The 26,713-nt window shown below is 35.5% G+C and overlaps 1 protein-coding gene across 1 annotated transcript in view; it reads left to right on the top strand.

The window, feature by feature from the left end:
• The window catches only part of CPNE8 (copine 8), a 220,448-nt gene that overhangs the window by 180,098 nt on the left and 13,637 nt on the right, over positions 1 to 26,713 (top strand). Inside the window, exons 15-18 of the mRNA XM_046013749.1 lie at positions 3,350 to 3,531; positions 10,500 to 10,627; positions 21,528 to 21,630; positions 23,164 to 23,221. Of these exons, the coding sequence (XP_045869705.1) occupies positions 3,350 to 3,531; positions 10,500 to 10,627; positions 21,528 to 21,630; positions 23,164 to 23,221 (471 nt within the window). The remainder of the gene's footprint in view (positions 1 to 3,349; positions 3,532 to 10,499; positions 10,628 to 21,527; positions 21,631 to 23,163; positions 23,222 to 26,713) is intronic.

The following is a 26,713-nucleotide window of genomic DNA, read 5'->3' as shown; positions in this document are numbered from 1 at the left end:
AAAAATTAATCATTTTTTGGGGTTGGGCTGGATGGAGTGATAAGGGAGGGATAGTGAATAGGTACACAGTCTCCTTTTGAGGTGATAAAATGTTCTGAAATTGGAGTGATGGTTGTACTTGTTGGGTCCCCCAAAATTGGGTACCCCAATAATGGGTCCATGATTAAAGGAGCGAGACTGATATAAAGCGAAGGTCAAGCAAAGCTTTATTTCAGGCCCACCATCAGGAAATCAAACTGGCCGGCCAGGGCCGCTCCTCTTACAGAGAGGGGTCCCCTCCCTGCTTTCCAGACTAACTTTTATAGAACAAAGGCCCTGTGGTTGGGCCTGGCCACACACTGGTGGGTAATTGAATTACAATGCACCCCACAGTAGCCATAGAAACTAGCCCATCACCTTGGTAGCTAGGAGACAGTATGCATCCCCACTGATTGAATATCTCCACTTGGCCTGACCCACCCTTGTATTTGGACTTTGTTACCTGGGACTGGTTTCGAGGACTTGTTTTTAAGTAAGTTCCCCTGGGGGTGGTGGGGCAAAGTCAGTTTAAGTTTACAACAAAATGACAGTTCAGCCGTCGTGGGGCCGGTCTGGCTGAATAGGCCCTTACATACTTATCTGTGAATATATTAAAAATCACTGAATTGTACATTTTAAATGGTTAAATTCTAAGTTATGTCTCATTATATCTAAATAAACTTTTTAAAAAGAGTGTAGTCAAGTGGTTTTTTTTTAAAGTAAAGGCATAATGTACCTCTAAAACAAAAGCAGAGATAAGTTTGATGATATCCAGTGTTTTAAAATATTACAAAATAATTATAGGGTTCTAGTTATGAATAAGGGTTATGGAATCAGATTGCCTAGATTTACATTCTAGTTTTATCAACTTTTACAGTGTGATTAGGGGTAAATTATTTAATCTGAAAATTAGGTATAATAAGAAAGTACCTACATCATAGGTTGGTTGAAAGATTAAGAAAGATGTGAAGTGTTTAATACATGTTAGATCCCATGTTATTATAATTATCATGGATATTAGTTGGGTCCCAATGTTACCAACTTACCACAAGTTCATTCTTCATATGCATTGTTGCAGATACAGAGGTGACACAAACATGGTCCCAGACTCAAGGAATGGATAGTCAATGTGGCAGATTTTTAATTGCCATATTTTGTGGTGCGGAGCATAAGAGTCCTAAAAGTAAGAGAGGAAAGACAATAAGGATCAGAGCAAGCAAGGAAGGCTTTCTGGAGCAAGTAAAACATAAGCTGGAGGGGAGTAAAGTCACTTCTGGGACTGGGTGGCAGCTTGAGAGGTAGAGATGGGAAGGAAGATACCATGAATGATACAGTGCAGAGATGTTCTGATGAAGATGCTGGAAAGAGACAGGCACCAGTCTCTGCATGGGTGGGATCCAGCCCTGCTATGCATGATATGCAAAAATGTTTAAACATGCTGTGGTATGAGTGATATTTGTATCTTAATTTTAAATTACATTTTTCTTAGTAAAATTGACTTAGTTGCCGTATTGCAGTCATTGGGTAAAATTCTTGTATTTGAGAGTTATGTTAAATAATGACTTAGTCAAGGAAGGATGTTGCTCCCCCATGGCTCCAGTGGGCTTTTTGATCAAGTTCAAAAATTCTAACTTCAGAAGAAAGTGTCATTGCAAAATTGCACCAGATAATTTAAACAGGCAAAGAAGACTTTATTCAGGACTGTTTCCAGAGGTCAAGGCTGTTGCCATATAAGGGGAAAATTGAACCCAGTGCCTCCAAAACAAAAGGTGAGAGGGATTTTACATACTGCCGTGATCTAATGGAAAAGTGCTAAGGGACATTAGAGGGGACATTGGTCTGTTTGCTTATTAGCACTTATTTAAGTTGGGCTCCCACTTTCCGACTTTCTCCATGAGTGCATTTCAACAGAATGGGTCCCTGAGAAAGCACGCGCTCTGGGTTGTAGATTTACATCTCAAAGATGGCTGAGAAAGAATTTACAGTTACAAGTTTTCTAAAGCAAAGGCTCTAAGAAAGGAAGGTCAGGGACCTATAGTTACGAAGAAACCCTTTCCAAAGTTCAGTCAAATTGAGGGGAATGAATGTTAAGGCCATTTGGTCAGAAGATACTTTTTCAGAAATTTTGTCATGTGGAACTAAACATTGAATGCTGGTAACCCTTTGGAAATAGAAATGCGTTTATGCAATGCATTATTTTTAGACCAGAAATGTTCTGTGTATAATTATGTGTATTATACACCAAGGGGAGATCGCTCCTTAATTTTGTTTCTCTCTGGATCTCAAGTGCTTATTGTTATTATTTTTTTCTTATCAGGAAAGAACTGTGTGCCCTGAGGCTTTCCTCCTTCAGGCAATGTCTTAATGTAGAATTGAGCTTTATATGCTATTACAAGTTTCATTTAACTTTCCATTTTCACTTAAGAAACTAAATGGACTTTCAAGCAGCCTTTGTGCTGGTAATTAGGGCAACTCAATGTGAATCTCAATGTGTTTGAGTGCTAGCACTTACATTACTTTCTCTCTCATATTCATCTCTATTCAAATGCAACATCCTGCATAGTATAAGTATATTGAAATTTCAGAACCTTGTGGCTGACCCAGACAGTAATAACAGTTGCAGTTAAACCTTACATTTCTATGGTGCTTTATTATTTTTAATCACTCCACACACATAATCTCATTTTGTCCTTCTGGTAAACACTGTGGTAGAATTTATTGCAGACATTTTATAGGTGTTGTCTTGGAAATTGCAAGACTGGACGGGGCTCCTCCTTTAATGTCTAGCTGGATATGCTGAATCATTTTTCAGGTATAGATATTTAATTAGCTTGAATTTGAAAATCACTATGCTTTCCTTTTTAAGTGATTAAATTAAGATATTTCGCAAATACTCAATTTATTTTTGTAATAGAACTTCAGGAAGTCTTTATAGTTCTCTAATTATAAGCATAAGGGTTCAAGCTAAAGGCACATGATTTTTTTTAAACAGTGATGACTCTAAAATCAGTTTAACAAAAGTACTTTAATACTTCTTCTGTAACTGAGATTCAGGAATAGCCTGTGCCACTGACAATGAGGAATAATTTTTGAAAAAATCTGCATATGCTTTGGCATATCTTTGGAAAGCCTTCCACATGTCTCATATAATGTAATAAATATTTCTATGTTATAATCTCCATCCAAAAAGAAATTATTTGACACAGTATGGATGTAGGCAGAAAACATAATTTTAGGTATTTCATTCCGAAATAGGCATCAAGAAATATGTCCCAAAAAATGCCATCTTTAGCCTGATCAGTCATATTTGAAATATTTTTTCTGTCATCAGGCAACCCTGCCCAGCCCACTTCTCTCCACTACATGAATCCTTACCAGCTGAACGCCTATGGAATGGCATTGAAAGCAGTGGGAGAAATCGTTCAAGATTACGACAGTGATAAAATGTTCCCGGCTCTAGGCTTTGGTGCAAAACTGCCTCCAGATGGAAGGATATCTCATGAATTTGCTTTGGTAAGCGTACATATCAAGGATTTGATCTCTTGAAAAAAAATAATTTGTTGCATCTTTTAATATTGGCTCACTACTTAACACTGTAGTCAATCATGTAGCCATTATATTCATGATTTGGGGGTTAGGAATTTGAGCAGAATACAGTGAGAGGTGGTATGTTTCTTCAAGATGTCTAGGACCTTACCTAAGATGGCTTGATTGGCTAGAGGTGGCTGGAATTGTTCAACTAGAACCATATATCTGGGCTTCATTCTGCTGTGGGTTAGATGACTCAGTACTTCTCCATGTCACATCTCAGGGGCTAACACGTTCCCTAAGATGGCTTCTCTGCTCTTATTTGATGCTTAAGGTAGGATGACTGAAGTAGCTGGGCTGCCTGGACATCTGTCCCTTTTTCTGCCTCTAACCTGTCCATCTATGTGGTTATCATGGACCTCATCACAGAATGGCCAGTTGGTAGTCAGATTTCATACGTGGCAGCCAGCTTCCCCAGAGTGAGTATACTAGTACTCTAGTAGGCTGGGGCAGAAACTGTAGGGCTCTTTATACTCTAGCATTAGAAATCTCAGAAAGCTGTTTTTGCTAAATTCGCTTGCTCAAGCAAGTCACTAAGGCCAGCCCGTTTGCAAGAAACCATCACCTCTCCGTGGGAGGCTATCTCAAAGAATGTGTGCCTGTCTTAATCTGCCATCTAAGAAAATGGCATTTCTTTTCAAATATAAAGGAATAGTTATGGCTAGAATTATTTTTTAATGTGAAAAAATAATTATGGCTATAGTTAATTATGATTTCAATATAATGGAGTAGATATGACTGGAATAAATAGTTACCCAGTTAATATTTACTTTATAGAGATCTAGTCCATATTGTGTGAATGTACTACATTCTACCCTCAAAATAAACTCCACAGAGATGTTTACAGATCCGGTCAGCCTTACTCTCCCTGTACTTTTTGATGAAATAATGGGAAAATCAATATAGGAATGGTTGGCTATCATTTTGGAAAAATTCTAGCTTTTCTTATTGGAAGTGCCTTCCTACCCTCTATACATTTCAGAAGTAACCTCTTTCATCCCCATTATTTTTGTAGGCCTTTGTTGTTTTTATTCTTGTTACAATAGCAATGCATAAACATAGAGATTTTTTTTTAAGTTCTCAAGCGAAACACAAAAATAAACAATAATACTACCATTTATTGAGTAGTTACTGAGTATGAAGCCAAATACTTTTCAGTCCTTTTCTTACATAATCTTCATAGAAGTTCTAGGTGGTAGGTATATCATGACTATCACACAGCACTACTCTAGTAAATGCTGCTCATACTGAATACAGTGAAGAGTGCCTGCCCGAGTATTGTGCAGTTCAGTTCAGCAGCCTAGCAGGAGTGAACCAGGATTCCAGAAGACAGGAGATTGTGGAGGACAGGACTTGAACCCAGATCAGTCTTATTACAGAATGCATGTGCTTCAACTGCTACTAAAGCACATTTTATAATAGTGCCTATAATCAATCCCACCTCTTAGATATGTGCTTTATTTTCGCCATGGTACAATATTGATTGTGACACACACACACACACACACACACACACACACACATATATCCAGAACTTTTATATGATTAAGCTTCCTTAAATATCTTTTCAGAGTCGTATTTTTACATTTTTATTTCTATACTTTTCCCTGCTTTTCTATTCTATTGTGCACGCAACTGCAAGAAAGGTTGCTGGAGGCTTTAATTCTTTCTTCCATGAATTAGCCCACATGCCACATTCCCAATGTCATATAAAAATGAATATCTATTGGGATTTTGTTGTGTCTTAGAGAATTAAAATCTCCCAGAAACTTATAAAACCATGAGAATCACTCATGTGATGCTAAGTTAAGTGCCTCAGGAAAAAGGTCATGAGCTATTTTAAAGCTCAAGAAAAGGAATAATTATGTTAAACTAAATGAGGTTTATTAATTTTTCCTTCCATACACTTCTTCTCACCCTTGTGTGTGACTTTTTCCCTTTTATCTCTCTCTAATCCTCTATTTTTCTGCTTTCCCTACCTCTAAATTCATTTCTTGTAACAAAAACCTATGCAAATGTCTATTGCCAAGGAAGGATTTTTTTGCTATTATTTGCATCTTAACCAATTCTTTGAACCCAGTTCAAATACTTACAGGGTAGAGATTCATACCCCTTTAAGGATATGAAAAATCATCTCTTAAATTGAAGCTGAAGACAACAATAATGATACTAATGAATGAACTTTAACTGCACTGACCAATTAATTTTTTTCAAAGCATTTTTTCGTTTTCTGGGGTAAGTAAGGCAGAGGAGTTATGTAGGTCTTCAGTGAGAGAATATTTGATTTGAGTTTTTGCTACAGTATTCTGCTAACCTAATTCTAAACACTGCAGTATATATCAATTTATAAGTGCTGAAATGGCAAATAGGAAAACCAGTCCCATGTCTGGCTATTAATATAGTCTGTCATCCTAACAAACCCTCATATTTTCATGGTAACAGTTTGTGATACAGATTCATAAATATTTATTTATCACACCAAGTTCAAATAATCTTTCAGATAGCAAGGGAGCCCTTCTAAAAAATTAAATAATCCCTAGTTGGTGAGTTTACGGCTAGCGCACGCTGAAAGTTGAAAAGGAAAATGTAATTTTTAATGTTTTCTTTGCTGTTAATCAAAAGGGTTTCTGATAAACCCTATCTTTTCCTATGAAATATGAATAAGCATATACATATATCCCATAGTGGAAAAAGAACAGGAAATAAAAAATGAGCACGAAGGTTGTAAAAGGGAGTCATTGCTCTCGTCCCATTATGATTCTGATGACTCCTTAAGTTGTTACAACGAAATATAGTAGTGTAGAGCTTCAGAGGAGGTATTCATAATGGGCATGTGGCCAGTGACCCTTTAAAGAAAGTCTCCTGCCATGATCAATAGAGAAATGCTTACACCTGGCCAACTGATTTCTCCTGCTAGAGCTCTAGAAGTGCTGGCCGACTTTTCCCTTATTTTGGCATTTATAGAAATCTGCACAATTTAGTATTGATACGTATGTCTTTTCTTCTATCTAGATGCTAATGGTTTAACAACCAAGGGTCTTAAGACTGTATGCATGAAATAGAAGCTCAACAGATGTTTGCTTATTGAATAAAAGGGAGACTTCTTGCAACTTTTCCCCACCTAAGCAACCTCTAGGTAGCAAAGGATACATTTCAAAAAGAAAAGTGACCACTCCTTAGAGCTTCTCTTCAGCCCTTTGTTAGCCCTGCTGAAAAGTATTACGGGCTCTAGGCAGCAACAGACTGTATAGTCTTCTCTCTTGGAACTGAATCTAAATCCTCAGTACAAGGCTTCAGGGAGTCAAACGGAAGGAAAAATGGATGAGAGATGGACATTCCTCCCCACTTAAGTCTGTGTGGTGGGATTAGTGCTCATTCTGAATTCTGTTCTATATGTTCTATGTTTTCTACAAATTAACATTCATTATTTTATAAATGGGAAAGGTTGTTAATTAAAAGGGAAATATAAAATAGGGCATATGCTGCCCTCTTCATTAATAAACAAAATCAATGAGCTTATTTTCAGAAATATCCTGTTCTTTGCTTTTGTTCTAGAGTCACATATAAGCTTGTGTTAATTTGTTTTAACAAGTAAAAACTAATTGCTTGTTAGTAATTATTAACTAACACACATAATTATTTTGTGAAATGAGTTTTTAAACAGACCTGAAAAAAATCTTTTTATAACTCAGTACAACTTTGTCATTAAGAGGAAAGTCTCATTTTAATAGCTATAAATTAAAAAGAATGTGTAATTTTATGTCATATGTTCTTATCATTCAAAGCATACGAGGAATTCGTAGAGCAGTTTATTATGGAATTAGGACTAATGCAGAAATCAGTGCTTTAAATATTCCATAATGATGAATAGAGCATCCAATGACTATCTTTCCACTAAGAAATGAAATGGTGAGAAAAATGGTGACCTTATTGTAATTTCAGTCCACAGGAATAGAGAAAATATACTATTTTCTAGAAATAAAAACCTTTAGTTAAAATGGTAAAATGATGATGAAAAAGTAGCTCAGAACCATCCTGGTTTGTATTTCTTCCCCTAAGGCAGATATAGAATACATTTTTACTTGCTCAAAATCAATAATGAGTGTTAATTTTAACTAGCCTCATAGCTTATCAAGGGAAAATAATACTGTAAAATTGTATTTAAAGGAAAGTTAGATAGGTCAGCTCAGATTAACATCAAAAGCAATCATTAACTGCTTTGTGCTAAATACTGAATTTTTAAATTATAATTTCAATCAGTGTAACCAATTTTATAATATAAAACTATAAGAATGTCTTTATTATATATTATAAGAGGTTTTTTATTTTTACGTTTTTAAAAACTTACATGATTGTCAGTTAATTTTTAAAAAATTGAATAAAAGACAAAATTAAAAGGAAAAAGTGGGTATATATCCCTCTCACACAAATGGCAGAATTGAAGTGGTTGATAGCATCTGTCTTGGTTTCCTGAGATTTCTTGTCTTTCAAAATGCTTAGGATTTCAAAACATGGTGGCATAGTGGTGGTTAAGAGATTAGGCCCTTGGGGGTGCCTGGGTGGCTCAGTTGGTTAAGCGTCTACCTTCAGCTCAGGTCATGATCCCGGGGCCTGAGATCGAACCACATCGAGCTTCCCGCTCAGTGCATGGTCTGCTTCTCCCTTTCTCTCTTCCTCTGCCTCCCGCCAGTTGTGCTTATGCTCTCGCTGTCTCTCTTAAATAAATAAATAAAATATTTTTGTGTGTGTGTGTGTGTGTGTTTTTTTTTCCATTTTATTTTTTCAGCGTAACAGTATTCATTCTTTTTGCACAACACCCAGTGCTCCATGCAAAACGTGCCCTCCCCATTACCCACCACCTGTAAAAAGAGAGATTAGGCTCTGAAGTTTTAGACTTTATGAGTTCAAATACTGGCCCTCTCATTTATGTTATGTAATTTTGGGGCACACTAAACTCTCAGTGCCTTAATTTTTTCATTTGTAAAATGGGAATAATGACAATATTTTATCTACTTTTTTTAGGGTTGTCATAGAAAATGCCTAATATATAGAAATATTGTAATATACAGCTTAGTATATAGAATTCAACAAATTTTATTTAGAAATTACCAGTCACTTATGATTGTTCAGATAAAAATGTGCATGTTGAAATTATTGTATTTTAAATATATCTACTTTTTTTTTTAAAGGATTTTTTTATTTATTTATTTGACAGAGAGAGATCACAAGTAGATAGAGAGGCAGGCAGAGAGAGAGGGAAGCAGGCCCCTGCTGAGCCAAGAGCCTGATGTGGGACTCGATCCCAGGACCCTGAGATCATGACCTGAGCCGAAGGCAGCGGCTTAACCCACTGAGCCACCCAGGCACCCCCACATTTTTTTTTTTTTTTAATCCTTCCTCCCTTCCGGAGGTCAAGTCTAATTCCCTTTCCCTTGAGCATGGCCTATGCTTAGTGATACCTTTCTAGCAAAGAGATTAAAGTAGAAGTATTGGTATGCATCTTATGGACTAGCTTATAAAAGCTGTTGGGGCTTCCTTTTTTTGCTGTTTTTCTTGGATTATTCATTCTGAGGACATTAGCTGCCAGGTTGTAAGAACAGTCTGGCAGCCCTCTAGAAAGACCACGTTGACCTCCTGCTAGCAGCCATATAAGTGAACCTTCCTGGAAGCAGATCCTGCAACTCTGATCAAGCTCTCAGATGCCCAGGTTGGCATACTGACTGCAAACTCATGAGAAATGCTTCGAGAACCACCTCCTAAGCTGCTGACACCAAAAAATGTTTGAGATAATAAATAATGATTGTTTTAAGCTACTGACTTTAGGGGTAATTTGCTACAAAGTAATAGATAACTAATTACTATCTTATTTGTGTAATTTGCAAAATCTGGACTAGGAGAACTGAACCTAATAATAATAAAGGATTCGAGGTATAAAAAAGCTAGTCCAGGTTTCCAAGTATGAAGTTGCCCTTCAGTGTGCCATCTTCAGAATGAGAACTTAGTGGCAAGCTCCATTTGCCTTGGAGAACATGAATGTTTCTTTGATTCTTTTCCTTTACCTTGTCTTGATAATTTTCACACCAAATTACATTCCCTCAGACCCCTTCTATCCTTGGGGTTATGAGTTGTGACCCAAAAATATGCATGTAGCAAATATTTTGTATTTTTCCATCTATAACATAGAAGTGAATGGATTGTGATTTTTTTTTTCTTGATGTTAATAGATGTCACTACAGAAAACTTGGGAAATATTGAACAGTTTAAAGAATGAAATGAAAGTCATCAGTTATATGGAGCCATCCCGATTTAACCACTGTTAATATTTTATTTGCTTCTTATAAGGATTTTTATACATTCATCTCTAGATGACATAGACATGTGTATAATGAAGACATTAATTATAGAATGTTGTGATATTCAGCTTCTCGCCTGGGTAGCTCAGTGTATTAAGCCACTGCCTTCGGCTCAGGTCATGATCTCAGGGTCCTGGGATCGAGCCCCGCATCGGGCTCTCTGCTCCGCGGGGAGCCTGCTTCCTCCTCTCTCTCTGCCTGCCTCTCTGCCTACTTGTGCTCTCTCTCTCTGTCAAATAAATAAATAAAATCTTAAAAAAAAAAAAAGTTGAATATTCAGCTTCTCAAGATTATTTAGAGTATTCTGTGGTTCTTTTGGAGAGTATCAATTTTTTATGCTTATATATTAGATTCATTATATCACAATTTTTATAATACATTGTCATCTATTGTTGACCACATAGTTTATTATTTTTTACTCTTATGTAAATGACTATTTTTCCAAAACGTCTTTGAGTGTCAACCTATCTTTTCTCTTTTTCAGTTGATCTTTACAGACACTACTAATTTTTACTCCTTTTTTGCCTGTCAATTCTACAGAATGGGAACCCTCAAAACCCCTACTGTGATGGCATTGAGGGGGTTATGGAGGCTTATTATCGGAGTCTGAAATCTGTACAACTGTATGGGCCAACCAACTTTGCTCCTGTAATTAATCATGTAGCAAGGTAAGTAGAAGTAGACAAGGGATTTATGCCAGTGTAACAGACTGCAGTGAAATTATAGTAGTATTGTTACCGTAACTCCACAAATCAAAGGTGTTTTCTTCTCATTTACCTCCAAGAAAGTGAGGAAAAAGATACAGTAGAAAGAGTCACCACTGAGCTCACGTTGCTAAGAACTTGACATCAAAATCTCAAGTGAAAAGTATACACTGAGTTATATCAGGCTCTGTATTTGTTCAACCAAGAAGAGTTTTATTCTTTGAAAAGGCAGCCATGAGAGCAATAAGAAGATCGATTATCATCTCAACAGTGTGAATCTTTCAATCTAATATTACATTCCATAGCAGCATGGAAGTAATAACAGACCTACGAAGACAACTAAAGCCTTTTAGTGATATATAGGGCACATTATTTTAACCTCTTTGAAATTAATATAATAGCTAATTTTAAAAATTCCCAGAGCTCTACCTGTATATAGTACATAATATTGAGATCAGAATATAATTGCTTATGACTCCAGTTACATGTTCTGGAAAGAGTTTTTAAATGTAACAATCTATACACATTTGCTAATCTTTTTTTTCACCAGTGTATAAATAAATAAACTAGACACCACTTTTAAAATACCTAAAAAGTTTGACCCAGTTACAGATCCTTTGAAACACTGCCTTATGTTTAGAAAATGAAAAATGTGTAGCTTTTGTATCTTTCCCAATATGTAGTCAGAACTTGAAAGTATACTGCATTTGGATAAGTTGATCAGTGCCTAAAGGAGCTAAGAAACCTCAGTTCTCTGTTTAAAGGTTTCTGGTACTATATCATCTCCATATTGGACATCACAAGTGACTTAAATGTGTTCTACTTTCCATTATCTGGGACACAGACACTATACTAAAATACCCCTGTACCCAGGGCTGACCCCAGTTAAACTCATCCATGGAAGTCCATCTCAGGTTGACAATGATACAATGATGACCATTCTCTCAGTGTGACCCTATGGCTCAGGTTGTTGAAACATTTTCACCAACAGTCTGTTTTAAGTTAGGAATTTCATGTCTCATGCCTGGACACACACAACTTTAAAAAAGGATTATTTATGAAGTAAAACTATGCTTATCTTTATTTCCTCTTCATTTCTATGTTGTCCTATTCTGTTACTTTTTTTTTTTTTTTTTAATATAGGTCTCGACCCACAAAATTGATTTCAAAAATCCACTAATGGGTCATTACCTATAATTTGAAAACCATATCCTAGCTAATTGTATTAGCCTATATAAATAGTCTTATTTATATTCTATTTCCTAGTTTTTTGAGAGTTGTCAAATGAAGCAATATTAAAAAATAATATTATCACAAAATAAATTATAGTTGACTCTCATTTTCTCTCACACACGACCATACAGATCACTGTCTTCTATAAAAAGATAGAGGAAAAATGATAGGACTTATTTTGTGCAAACTCATGCTGGTTATTATAAATGTTTTCATGAGTGCTTACCAGTTAATTTTATATCTTTTACCCTGGATATCTCTACTGTTGAAGTTAAACTTCAAGATGCAAAATTTCTAGGTGCATTTGTATATACCATCTAAAACTGTAGACTCACCATTGTCCGATTACCGTTTTTCATGTTTTGTCCAGCATTTAAAAAAAAATTCTCAAATATAAGTGTAGTTGCCAGCTAATACTTTCAGACTCTGACAATAATCTGTAATTTAATAATTCTTCATTGTTATTTTTTAATGAGAGAAAATAAGAAACACATAAGATATGGCTTTTGGGGAGTCATCTTTCCTTCCAATATGATGTGAAGTTCCATGTATCTACTCTTATTACGAAGCTTTGTAAGAAATGCTTTTCTCTTTTACTTTACCTTTGAGAATAACATTTACTTTATTTTTTAAGCTTTTTATTAAGACAGGTGATTTTTTTCTGACCCCAAATTACCATCCAAAATATTTATCAATTAAAAGACAAGCTACTGTTTTTTTCTAAATCATGAGAATTGTAGTATGTATGAGCCCTGTTTAAATAAAACTCCTTGACCATTTTGTTACTTTTAATGCATTTTATCAGTGTTTCACCCTGCCCATCATATAGGAGGTAAATATTTAACAAATATCTAATAAATGAATTCTGTATATGTCAAGATAGTGGTCATTGAAAAATATTTTTATAAAGTCAAAAACAAATGTATTGCCCTACTTTTTTTTATTTGATTTTTTTCTTCTTAAAAAGTGTGTTTTCTATATTGATAAAGGTTTAGTTATTTATAATAGTTTTCTATAAATGTTTCAAAGAATTCTTTTTCTTCTTCTTTTTTAAGAATAATAATAATAATAATAAGCCATCACCTGGGTGGCTCAGTCAGTTAAGTGTTTGTCTGCGGCTCAGGTCATGATCCCAGTATCCTGGGATCGAGCCCCACATCGAGCTTCTTGCTCAGCAGGAGCCTGCTTGTCTCTCTCCTTCTGCCTCTTCTCACCACTCATGTGCGTGTGCTCTCTCTCTCTCACCCGTTTCTCTCTCAAATAAATAAATAAAAATCTTTATTAAAATAGAATAATAATTATGCTCATTTTAGAACTGGAATCTATGTGATAAGACTATTGACTTTTTTTTTGTTTTAAGATTTTATTTATTTGACAGACAGAGATCACAAGTAGGCAGAGAGGCAGTCAGAGAGAGAGGAAGGGAAGCAGGTTCCCTGCCGAGCAGAGAGCCCGATGCGAGGCTCGATCCCAGGACCCTGAGATCATGACCCCAGTCGAAGGCAGAGGGTTTAACCCACTGAGCCACCCAGGCGCCCCGGTATACATTAATCTTCACCATTGACTTTTATTTTTTTTATTTTTTTAATTTATTTGACAGAGAGAAATCACAACTAGGCAGAGAAGCAGGCAGAGAGAGAGGAGGAAGCAGGCTCCCTGCCGAGCAGAGAGCCCGATGTGGGGCTCGATCCCAGGACCCTGGGATCATGACCCCAGCCGAAGGCAGAGGGTTTAACCCACTGAGCCACCCAGCTGCCCCAAGACTATTGACTTTTAAGATAATATTGAGATAACAGTTCTGTGAGTCAAGACCCAAAGCATCATGTTTCGGAAACTTGAAAGTTTTATGTGCCATTTTGAGGTTTTCTGGCCCCCTGCCTCTAATTTCCTGTCTGACCAGTTTTCCTTTCATAGAGTTGTCTGGAGAATAGCATTTCAGAAGATGTAAAAATCCCACTCAACATCCATTGATGCCCTGTCACAAATTTCAGTTCAAACACTTTAGTTTGGTATTTAAGAACTTTCAGTATCCAACTACCACCACCCATCCAACGTCATTTCCCTCCACATTCTCCCAGATGTGCTATATTCTGGTCATAGAGTCATTATGTCTGGTTTCTGAATTGTACATGAATACCTCTGTCAAAACACTAATTTGATCCGACTCAGTTGTTGCATGTAGATCTTTTCCTCACCGAGGACAGGGATTATGACTTCATTAAATATATAAGTATCTCTAAATTTATATATGTAAGTTACAAGTTACATTTAAAATTAGATTATAAATTATATTTAATATTTGTAATAATACGATAAAAATATAACTTATAATACATATGTTTTAAGCAAACATAAAGCCCAGTACTTTACACTCACTGATAAATCCACACGTGTTAATTTAATTGAATTTTATGTATGCCATGCATTATGACTACATTTTAATGGGGCACCTGGGTGGCTCCATTAGTTAAGTGAAGTGTCCAACTCTTGATTTCAGCTCAGGTCATGATCTCAGGGTTGTGAGATTGAGCCCCATGATAGCATGGAGCCTGCTTAAGATTCTCTCTCACAATTTTGTCCATCCCCTGCCACTTGCATGTGTTCTCTCTCTCTCTCTCTCTCTAAAAAAAAAAAAATAATAAAATAAAATAAGTAAGTTTGTAATAGGAAATCTAAAGGAGCTATTAAGGATAATGCTTAGTCAATGTTAATGACCTGTAGAAAATGTCACTGTGATTGATAACTACTGTATCATTAAGGGTCCTCAGGAGAAACAGAATAAGATATATATATGTAGATATATAGATAAATTTATTTTAAAGAATTGGTTCATGCAGTGGCAAACACTGGCAAACACTGGCAAATCAGAAATTTGTAGGGCAAGCTGGTAGGGTAGAAACTCAGGAAGGATGTTATATCCTTCCAGTGTTGACTCAGAATTCCTTTTTTGGGGCACCTGGGTGGCTCAGTGGGTTAAAACCTCTGCATTCGGCTCAGGTCATGATCCCAGGGTCCTGGGATTGAGCCCTGCATCAGGCTATCCGCTCAGCAGGGAGCCTGCTTCCCTTCCTCTCTCTCTGCCTGCCTCTCTGCCTACTTGTGGTCTCTGCCTATCAAATAAATTAATAAAATCTTTAAAAAAAAAGAATTCCTTGGGGGGGGGGACACCAGTTTTTATTAAGGCCTTCAACTGATTGGATGAGGCCCACCCACATTTTTTAGGATAATTTCATTTATGTAAAATTATCCAGTTGTAGATATTCAATATATCTTCAAAATACTTTCACAGGAATACCTTAATTAGTATTTGACTAAACTACTAGCTACCATAGCTTAACCAAGTTGACACATAAGACTATCATATCTACCAAAAGATAGGTATCACCATTATGTTATACATTGAAAACAAATTTAAAATCAGAGAAACCCTTTCCATCTATGAATTTATTAAGAGAGCTAATGTCTATAACACTGTGCTTAAATCTCATTAATTAATAATGGTAGGAAGAAACATGTTAAGCAAACCATGTGTTTATATAGACGTGGTTGTAATGAAGTGGGGTTTACTCAACCCCGGGCTAACCTCAGTGCCCTCTCGGATATGGCAATTACTATTTTCACATTCCTGTTTAGATCACTTTTTCAAAGGTTTTTCTTCATCTAGAATTCTACCTCAGTAACTTCAAGTCATTCAAAACATATTTGCAATTTATTTTTTTTGCTTATTACTTCAAAATAATCTAATTAGTGAAGATATCAATGATCTTTCAAGCTGTCGTGAAAAGTTTACTATTTTCTTCACTTGACTTAAATAATACATTTTGTTTCCTAACTACTAGACATTTGTTTCTTGTGCCTACGCAGTTACCTGTTTTAAGGCTGTCACATTTCAATTTTTTAAGAGAATTCTATCAATTGCTACCTATTGCCTAGATTTTTGTATCTACATATCTAGACCCAGATAACCAACTAAAATTAAGTTTTATTTTTGAGTCCATAATCCATCCCAGGCAATATGCTCAGTGATGTCATCTGGACTATTTCTTTTAATCTTCACAACAGCTCTAAGAGGTGTCAGTAATGTTATTACTCCTATTTTCCTGATGACAAAATGGATATGTAAGAGTGGCCATTTGTGGTGGAGCTAAAATTCCAAACAGAATAATCTTACTCCGAGTAACTATGTTATGATGCCTTACAGACTTAAACCCTTTTATCTTAATTCCAGAAGTAAACACATATAAAAGAAAGTGCAAGGAAACTACATATGATTGTGGATATAGTCAGTCACTTCATTAAACTGCCCAAAGTAGTTTGGGTAGCAGCTTAGTAACAGAAAAATTACTATGTCATGTTGTATTGGAATATTTAAATGTATCCCTTTATTTAGTATTAGGATTTAATTCGTTATGTATATCAAAATTAAACTACTCAAATAAAACATTCCTGAGTCAGTTTCTTACCTTGTCTTGTTCCCCTCTCTATTCCTGGGAACTAATGATAAGCTGAGAGAATATCCCACAAATCTGAACCAACCTATTAGGAATCTTATAAACACCATCCCAGAAAATTCTTTGACAAAGATTCCAGGGGAACGCGTTTGAATTTCAAAACTCTGACACAGTTCACCTCTCTCGCAGATTTACCATAGTAATATTAAAATATAAATTATAGATTGCCTATATTTGACAAAAGACATTTAACAGGCTTTTAATAATAAGAGTTTTAATTATGCAATTTACAAGAAGATTCATCCTCAGGTTCCTTTAAGCAGCAAGGTTCTTTAATACATTTAAAATATAATTTGAATCCGAAGATTACATATCAGTGTTATCTCCTTGAAGATGGATTGAGATGTGATCAGCCTCTACTTTCTATTTAACACATTTCTGTAGCATTTTAATTACTTTATTATAGATATATAATACTTTTAAAATAGACTTAATTAGAAGAAATGGTAGCATAAAATATGATTTTGTTTTAAACTTAGATCTATTTGCAAAGGGCAACAATATGCCAATGCATACTGCAAAGCCCTAGAAACCATGAAAAGTCTTAAAAGATTAATTTTTGGTGCTTATGGGGATAAAGAATAAAATGAAATTTATTTTCAAATTCATGTATCTAGCAGTAGTGAGAGTCACACAATAAACTCATGTATCTTTCTACGGCATTTAAAGTTAAGAAATATAAAGCATTAATACAAACATATTTTTTATAAAATAAAATGTAAAACTCTTAATGAATTTTTAAGATTAAAAAAACAAGAGAAATTCCAAGTTTACTATACCTGCTACAGGCTCTGTTCCTAACTCTTTCGGCAGTATGAGTATATTCTCCCCTTCTCTTAAGTATACTTTCTGGTGAATCAAAAGAAAACCAAAATGTAAATGTACAGCAATCAAAAGACATGGAGTGGCTAAATGGATAAAATCACAAAACCGAACTCTATGCAGTCTGCAAGAGACTCAACTTTGATTTAAGGACATACATGGAGCAGAAATGAAGGGATGAGAAAAAATATTACTATTAGAACTGATAAATGAACTCAGTATTTGTAGGACACATAATCAGCCTATAAAAAAGTTGCATTCTATAAACTAACAGTAAACTATCTGAAAAGAAACTTAAGAAAAGAATCCCATTTACAATAGTACCAAAAAAATAAAATAAAACATTTAAGAATAGACGTAAGCAAGGAAGTGAAAGGCTTTTCTAGTGAAAAATATGAAACATCAGTGAAAGCACACAGACAGATGGAAAACATCCCATGTTTATGGATTGAAAAGTTAATATTGTTTAAATGTCCATACTACCCAAAGTGTTCTACAGATTTGGTGCAATCCCTACCAAAATCTTGATGGCATTTCTTAAAACAGCAAGGCACTGATATAAAATTTAAGTATATATACTAATAGAACAGCATAGAGAGGCCCAGACAAAAGCCTGCAGGTATGTGGCCAACTGACCTTTGACAGGGGTGCCAAGTAGACACAGTAGGGAAAGGATAATCTCTTTAATAAATGGTGTTGGGAAAACTGGATACATACATGAAAAAGAATGAAATTGGATCCTTATATTCCCACTAAAAAAAGTTAACTCAAAGTTTATTAAACATAAGACCAAAAATTATAAACCTCCAAGAATAAAACAGAGAAAACCTTGACATTGGTCTTGGCAATGATTTCTTGGGTATGATGCCAGAAGCACAAGCAGCAAAAGCAAAAATAGACAGGTGGGACCACATCAAACTATAAAGTTCCTCCACAGCAAAAGAAACCATCAGCAAGATGAAAAGGCAACCTATGGAGTGTGAGAAAATATTTGAAACTGTATTTGATAAGGGGTTAATTTCCAAAATATATAGGGAACTCCTACAACTCAATAGCAAAAATACAACTAACCTGATTTTTTAAATGGGCAAAGGATTGGCACAGACATTTCTTCAAAGAAGGCATACAAATGGCCAACAGGTATATACAAAATGCTCAACATTGCTAATCATCAGGGAAATGCAAATCAAAACCACAATGAACTATCATTATCACTGCACACTTGTTAGTTAGCATGGCTATTATTAAAAAGTCAAAAAGATAACAAGTGCTGCCTGGGGTGTGAAGAAATTGGAACCCTTGTGCATAGTTGGGAATCTTAAATTGGTGCAGCCGCTATGAAAAAAAAAAAAAGAAAGAAAGAAAGCATAGAGATTCCTCAAAAAATAAAAATAGAGCCACCAAAAATCCCACTTCTGAGTATACATCCAAAAAAAATTGAAATCAGGAGCTCAAAGAGATGTCTACAGCATTATTCACAATAGCCAAGCTATGTCCATGGATAACGATGATACTGTGCACTTAAAAATTTGTTAAGAGGGTAGATTTCATGTTAGGGGTGTGTGTGTGTGTGTGTGTGTGTGTGTGTTTCACCATGTGCACACATCCAAAGGGATACAAAGAAAATTTGGAAATGGTATATTTATTACCTTGATTATTTTAATGGTAACATGAATTTATACATATGTCTGAACTCATCGAACTGTATATGTCAATTATATAGTTGTGGGGTCTTTTTTGGTGTACCAATTATACCTCAATAAAGCTGGAAAAAATATACTAATAACTGAGACTTTCTTTATGGATGATCAGAAGTGTTGAAAGAGAAATAAAAGTAAATACCCCCACCAAGGAAAATCAGACAGTTAAGCCACTTGAAGTGATATTTATAAATAAATAGTGTAATGTTAAACTTTCTGTATTGTTCTTAAATCTAGTAAAAATTCACCATTTTAAGAGCTTAATTTGTAAGAAAAGCAGAAAAACCACACTCTTGTACTCGTAGAAGCTTTCCTCACTACTATTTATAGCCGTCCATTAATCACATGAAATAAAAAACCCTGTATTTCTGAAGCATAGTAAGAAATGATTTTTTAAAAAAAATAATGGGTACTTAAAAATTAAAAATGAATACCTGAAGGAGATTATCTGAGTTCTTTTATTAAGAAAGAAAGTTAATCATGAAATAGGAGAATAGTCTCAGATCTTGATTGGGATTGTTTTTCATTGATTGTGTTACCATTAAATTTAAAAGTCCTTGATGTTGAAGATCAGTTATTGAATGTAGTGGGAGTATTTTTGGCTGTACATTGTGGAACCGATGCCATGTTATCTTTGTAGGGATGACCATGCCACTTACTCTATTCTCTTGATCAGTCTATCAAATTACAATTTTATTAGCTTCATGAGCAATTATTAGTTTCTCTAGTATGGCAGAGTTGTATATATTTTTCTTGTCCATATGGTTGTTAATTCTGCTCTTCAAGAAGTTAAGTTTTGCCCTGACATATTATGCTATTGGTCTGCCCTGATCTGTTCAAACTTGATCCCTTTGGGTACTTCAGGTTATGAAGAAGTTTTTTTTGTTGTTGTTTGTTTGTTTGTTTTTAATTTTTTAATTTATTTATTTTTTCAGCGTAACAGTATTCATTGTTTTTGCACAACACCCAGTGCTCCATGCAATACGTGCCCTCCCTATTACCCACCACCTGGTTCCCCCAACCTCCCACCCCCGCCCCTTCAAAACCCTCAGGTTGTTTTTCAGAGTCCATAGTCTCTTATGGTTCGCCTCCCCTTCCAATTTCCCTCAACTTCCTTCTCCTCTCCATCTCCCAATGTCCTCCATGTCATTTGTTATGCTCCACAAATAAGTGAAACCATATGATACTTGACTCTCTCTGCTTGACTTATTAGGTTATGAAGAAGTTTTATTGGTATTCAGTAGACATGTTCTTGAACCCAGTTTTTCTGTGATGCTAATTTTTTATGATTCTATGGTACACATATATATAGATAGATACATAGTTATACATACATCTATAAATACTCAATGATTTTTACAGAAGTAAACCAAAGTCTTCTTGATTACTATCTCCTAAGAGTACCATAATGCTTACTTATTTCTAGATATGACCTGATACTAATTATATATTAAAAGTCATAAAAATTACTATTATTATTTTTTAAAGATTTTTATTTATTTATTTGGCGGACAGAGATCACAAGTAGGCAGAGAGAGAGGGGGAAGCAGGCTCCCTGCTGAGCAGAGAGCCTGATGCCGGGCTTGATCCCAGAACCCTGGGATCACAACCCCAGTCATAGCCTGCTAATATTAACCCACCGAGCCACCCAGGCACCCCCAAAATTATTATTGTTGATAATATAACAGTATTATTATATACATTACACATACATAATATTATTGTATACAACAATAATATTGTTGATAATATAATCTAGATATCCAGAATGTAGAACACAATGGGAAAAAAATGATAAAATAAAATATAATATTCATAAAATTCTCCTATAAGTTATTGAGTATATTTTGGTGAGAATGCTGATAAATTCCAAGTACTAGAATATGTTCTTATTATATACCTAATTTTTGTCTTTATTTGGTATCATTTTTTCCATCTTTCATCAATTTAACAAATACTAAGAACATGAACTATGGATATGTCAAAAAGTGTCTCTTCTGTTGCATTTGTTTTACTTACGTGAAATTTGCGTAACATAAAAGTAACCACGTTGAAGTCACATTCAGCACATTCACAGTGTTGTGCAACCATCACCTGTGTCTATTTCAAAACAAAAACCACTTATGATTATTGCTACCACTCATAAACTGTATTATAGATTGAGTAGCACGTGTGCAATTTCTTTAAAAGCTGTGATCTTGGTCTTAAAGGCAAGGAAATAAAATTTAGATAGCTTAAGTAATTTACTGAAGATCATACACGTAATGTTGCTTAGCCAGGATTTCTGTTTCTGCAAGCTATATCCAATCTTTCATGTTAAACATACCTGCATCCAGCTTGCCTATTACTAGGGAATGAATTTCTAGGGCAGGTAGGCATGTCCGTGTGCTGGCATGCGCCTATGTTGCTGTTATTCTAGTGTGCTGTTTCCAAAAAATGTACTATTTGAGAGCTTGGATAATATAGACTCCTAACATATGCTTAAATATTTTCTTGAGATTAAAGGTTTGTTGACTGTTGCGATTATATGTAGCAAGCATCGCACACAGAGGAACTGTTTTATTTTCTGTGGTATTCTTTATCTTTTCATTGCTCTAGATACGCCTCTTCTGTAAAAGACGGTTCCCAGTATTTTGTGCTCCTGATTGTGACGGATGGTGTTATCTCGGATATGGCTCAAACCAAGGAGTCCATAGTCAATGTGAGTAGGGGTCATTCAGTTTGGGGCTGGTTAAGTGACAGCATGGTGCTTTTTTAGGTTGAATAAGCAGAGTTTAAGGTTGACTTAATAGTAAAACAAAATGCCCATGCCTTTGTAGCTGATTGCACTCTTAACCCTATCCAGACAACTCATATGAATATGTACCGTTAATCCTTAAGGACTAAGCTGAGGGGTGTGGATAATTTGTACAATTTGTACAGAGTATTTCTTAATATTTACATTTCAGTTACAGAACTTTACTGACAGGTTTTTGTTTTTTTTTTCTATAGAACTGTTTCCATAAAATTTTTTTCTAGAACTGAAAGGGACTGGACTGGACTCACAAACCATTCTTCTTGTCATAATTCCTAATTATTTATTTTAAGATTATGTAATTGATTTGTCTTCTTTATAATACTATAATCTATAAAATCTATATTAGACTCTAATCTATAGAATTATACCTTATCTTGCTATTTCAAGTTTAGCAATGTTTGGCACTAAGTTGGCATTTGGTGAAAATGGGATGCATGAATGAATTGCTTATCATATCTTATTATTAATAGCATAGGGAAGACATAATTAGCTGTTTGGTGGAGGGAAAAAGTTGCATGTGGAAAAAAAATTATAGACATATTCTTAGAAAAACCATGTATGCAAAGCAGTAGAGCTAAAGGCCTATACATTTATTTATTTAACTAGAAACATGGGTAGAATTCATCTTGGTTTTCTTTATGTTCTGGTCAGTAGCATTAGTGTGCACTTTAAAATAGGAACTTAATAATTTAGGCTTAAACTAGCCGGACATGATGTAGTGAGGAAAAATGATTCATAATTTGATGGTCTTCATAGCTGTAGATTTGGCCATGCCAGGCATCCATCTCTCTGTTGCCAGATCTTACATTCTGACCATTAAATTATTTAAAATGATTACATGGTGTTAGTGATACCAATGATGGGAAAACATGCCATTACATCAAATACTTGGTATCCCTCACAATCTTGTGGCTAGTTAATAAAACAAATTAATTATTCTAATAATAACTTTCTGCAATTATTATTTGTATTCACTCATTTACTATGAATTTTTGCTTTTCCTACCATTAGGTGTAAATGAGATAGAGTAGGGTACTACTGTTTCACAACTGTAGTGCCTTTTTTGCCCCGTTTAGTAACTGAAAGATTTTTGAGAGGAGTAAGCACACGAATAAAGTGACCAAAGATAGCCCAAGTCAGCTTAGGAAGATGTTGGCTGAGAATAGCAAGTGAAGGCAAATGAGCAATACTTTTTTATTTTTTATATTGTCCAAGACTGGTCATTCCTGGAGAATGTCCCACTGAATAAGCATGTCTAGAGAGTTCAAAAAGAATGAGTAGAATCGAGCATATTATTCTGTGTTCATTTTAAATATGTTCAAACCTATTTTAGTGAACATCTTGAAAAAATATCAAAGCAGTATATTATTTTCTTCTTAAACCTCATTTCTTAACTCAATTTCTTAATTCTGAACTAATTGTGTATTCTCTTTGAAGGCTTCAAAACTTCCAATGTCAATAATTATAGTAGGTGTTGGACCAGCAGAATTTGATGGTGAGTAATAGATTTTCAGTAATATTCCTTGGGGATTTATTTACTCTGATTCATTATGCTCTAAGATTCCTATCACTCTTTCTTGTGTGAATATGAACGTGGATATGTATATAATGTCCGTGTACATATAGACGTAAATATAGGTATCTCACAATGAAGTCTATTAAGTTGAGCAAATGAAAATACTGTCTTCTGACAAGGACATTATCTATCTGGTATAGATTAATTCAACATATAGCTTTCTATTCCATTTGTGATACTTTGCATCTCAAAAGAATATGTTTTATGGCAGACAGGGTGATAGATTGAGTTGTTCACAAGGCAGAGTACACTCTGGGTTCACTAAAAACCTTTGAGGATGAACCCTAAATTTATAAACCATTAGGTTGTGAAGAGAGATGTTAACACACAAGCACAATATGCTACTTTAATGGTTTTTCAGACACTGGCTAGTTGATAGACATTAGCTTTATAAATATATAAGTTCTGTCATATGAAAGAGCAAAGTGAAATGAAAATGGAACTGACCATCTGAGATTTAATGATACTTTATAAAATTATGCTAAATTGAGTGACTAGGTAGTTCTGAGTTTGGGCTTGGGCCTCGTTCAAATGCCAATTAAGTGACAGGTGTTTGTGTAGCTAGTGATCTGGGTAAACTTCTTTAAGGATAATCTGTTCCCAGTCACCTGGTGAATTCCTTTCAGAGAGAACTCTGTGTTGACTTCATGATCACCTAGCATTCACCTGCTTTAGGTGTTTTTAACTTTTAACAATGACAGTTCGTTTAGCTTGGGGCTTTGGAAATGAGAATAACTTTAGAATATTTGGAACAACCTTTGGTACATTAGAGGTTAATTTAGGCACATACGTGGTTAATTATACTATGATCATCACTGGGATCATTCTCATTGAACCACCAGCGCCTCCTCCATAAGGATAGTGTACATCTGCCAATCTCAGCACCACAGGCACAGTTGTTACATAGTTGTTACATTGTTACATTGCTGACCCTGGAAATCCTCTCCTTCCATTCCATGCTTGGTTGACCATGCTTTGCACCATTAGAATCTTCCGATGTCTAAAGCAAAAGTCATTTAGCTCTGACTGCCTCTGCTTCTGCTAATATTTTCTCAGCCTCTGAATATTCAAATTGTTTGCATTATACTTCAGGCATGGATTTGAAACAACCTCTCTGGAGTCAGGAAAGCTAAGAGACATCTTTCTTGTTAATGCTTTGTGTACTCGATCGTCTGCATTGATCAGTGACAGACTGTGATTCTCGAACTTCAGTGAATGGCTAGGGTAAACTCACTCATGCCTTCTTCTTCGTTACTAATTTGCTTTTGCCTCAAGGATGCACCTCTCACTGGGTACTTCCCAGGTCTCCACAAATATTGGAAGTCTGCAGTTAGATGTTATGGCCTAACCTCAGTCACTTGTTCCTCAAGAGCCTGCACACACCATGTACAAATACAGAGCCACTGACCCTTCCTGGTGTCTATTTCTGCTCATATATTTTTATTCAAAGCAGCAGGCACTACCCTCATCCAACTGCCACAGCTGTTCATTCTCTTCATTTCTTTGGTTCCCAGTGAATTATTTACTAGTGTTTTAAGGTATGATAATTCATCATTTTTCCTCTCTGACTTCCCAAACTGGAAAAAAAATATGTAAGAATCACTCAAAGACCACAGTATATGCTTGTTATTACTAACAACGTAGTGTTTGAGAGTTTGGGTTAACTCTGCACAAAATCAGACTTGTCACTATTTTTCCGCCAAGGTTGAATGACCTCAGCCTTATCGCCAGGCCTCTTCTCTACAAGGGCAGAGCCTGGCCTGTTAATCATGGCACAGGGAGAAATTTCATTCATTTTTTTTTCCTATGGGCAGATAATTTATTTTTTATTTATTTATTTATTTATTTATTTATTATTGTTATGTCAGACACCATACAGTACATCATTTGTTTTTGATGTAGTGTTCCATGATTCATTGTTTGCATGTAACACCCAGTGCTCCATTGAATCCGTGCCCTCCTTAATACCCATCACCAGGCTCACCCATCCTCTTACCCCCCTCCCCTCTAAAACCCTCAGTTTGTTTCCCAGAGTCCATAGTCTGTCATGGTTCGTCTCCTACTACAATTTCCACCCCCCTTCATTTTTCTCTTCCTTCTCCTCATGTCCTCCATGCTATTCCTTATGTCCACAAATAAGTGAAACCATATGATAATTGACTTTCTCTGCTCGACTTATTTCACTCAGCATAATCTCCTCCAGTCCTATCCATGGTGATGAAAAAATTAGGTGTTCATGCTTTCTGATGGCTGAGTAATACTCCATTCAAACTGAGGATTGGCTGCTTCTAATGAGAGGGATTTCAAAGTCAGTCCCTTCTCCTCATTTTAGTATTCCCATTAATCAGTCAGTCATTTTTCCACATGGAAAAGAGAGTGAAGGTTGTAGACAAAGAGGGAAGTTGCCTTCCCAGTAGAATTCCTTCCTGAGAATTAGAGTGACACTTCCCTCTGGCAAACATGGGGACAGGGAATTAGGGCCCTGCAACACCTGCCTTCAGTTTTCACCATGACTGAAATTTTAATAGGATGGAAACTCTTCCACAACAGTACTAGAAGAGTAGACTGTTCCACTAGGAAACATAGATGCTTCTCTATTTTTCTTTCTCTCCTCTTAAAATACCTCTTTTCTTTCCATTGCTAATAAGAAAAGGATGAATATTCATGTTTCACATAGAAGTTCTGTTACTTAAATTCAGATTGTGCTGTTCTGTCAGGAAGAGCCTTTCTCTTGGACTTCCAAATCTACCATAGAGTAAGTTTATATCACACACAGAAACCGACATAATGAAAGACTGAGATAAAACTTGCACATTTTATCAGTTAGCCACCTAAATCCAACATCTGCACTTTTAACAAGAAAGGCATCGTTTGCATGGGCAAGAAAGGTAGACTTGTCATCCGTTTTTTGAAGGTAGAGGAATTTGGAATAAACTGTTAGATTAGTGAGTATTCAAATGTCTTGTTACTGTATTTTAATAAGAACAACTTAAAACTTTCTGTGTAATTTTTCCCCAGTGATTTTTCACTCCTCCATAAAGCACTTTCACTGAGAAGAAAGGTTTCTCAAGGCAGAATTTCTTTATCCTTAAAAGGCAAAAAGTCAAAGCAGCATCAGGTTACCTGCATTGATCTGAGTTAGTAGAAGGTGAGAAAGAGAAGAGGTTCTAATTTCATGGTGTCTCCCAGAGCTAGAAAGAAGTGCAATTCTCTCTCTTATAAATGGTTTTTTTTTTTTTTTTTTTTTTTCCAAGGAGAGGTATTTGTGGGGAATCGGGGCTTATAGTCTCAGGCTCCCTGTGGCACAGATGAAAACCTGAAGGGTGAACAGGACCCTTCCACCATTTCCACATCATGTCTTTTTTCCGTGGTTTCAAAAGTTTAGCCTCCAATTCTTGCTCTCTGCAACTT

This window comes from Meles meles, chromosome 7, assembly GCF_922984935.1.
Source record: "Meles meles chromosome 7, mMelMel3.1 paternal haplotype, whole genome shotgun sequence".
NCBI classification, from domain to species: domain Eukaryota; kingdom Metazoa; phylum Chordata; class Mammalia; order Carnivora; family Mustelidae; genus Meles; species Meles meles.
Note: the sequence above shows the minus strand (reverse complement) of the source record. Positions and strands in the feature narration are given on the sequence as shown.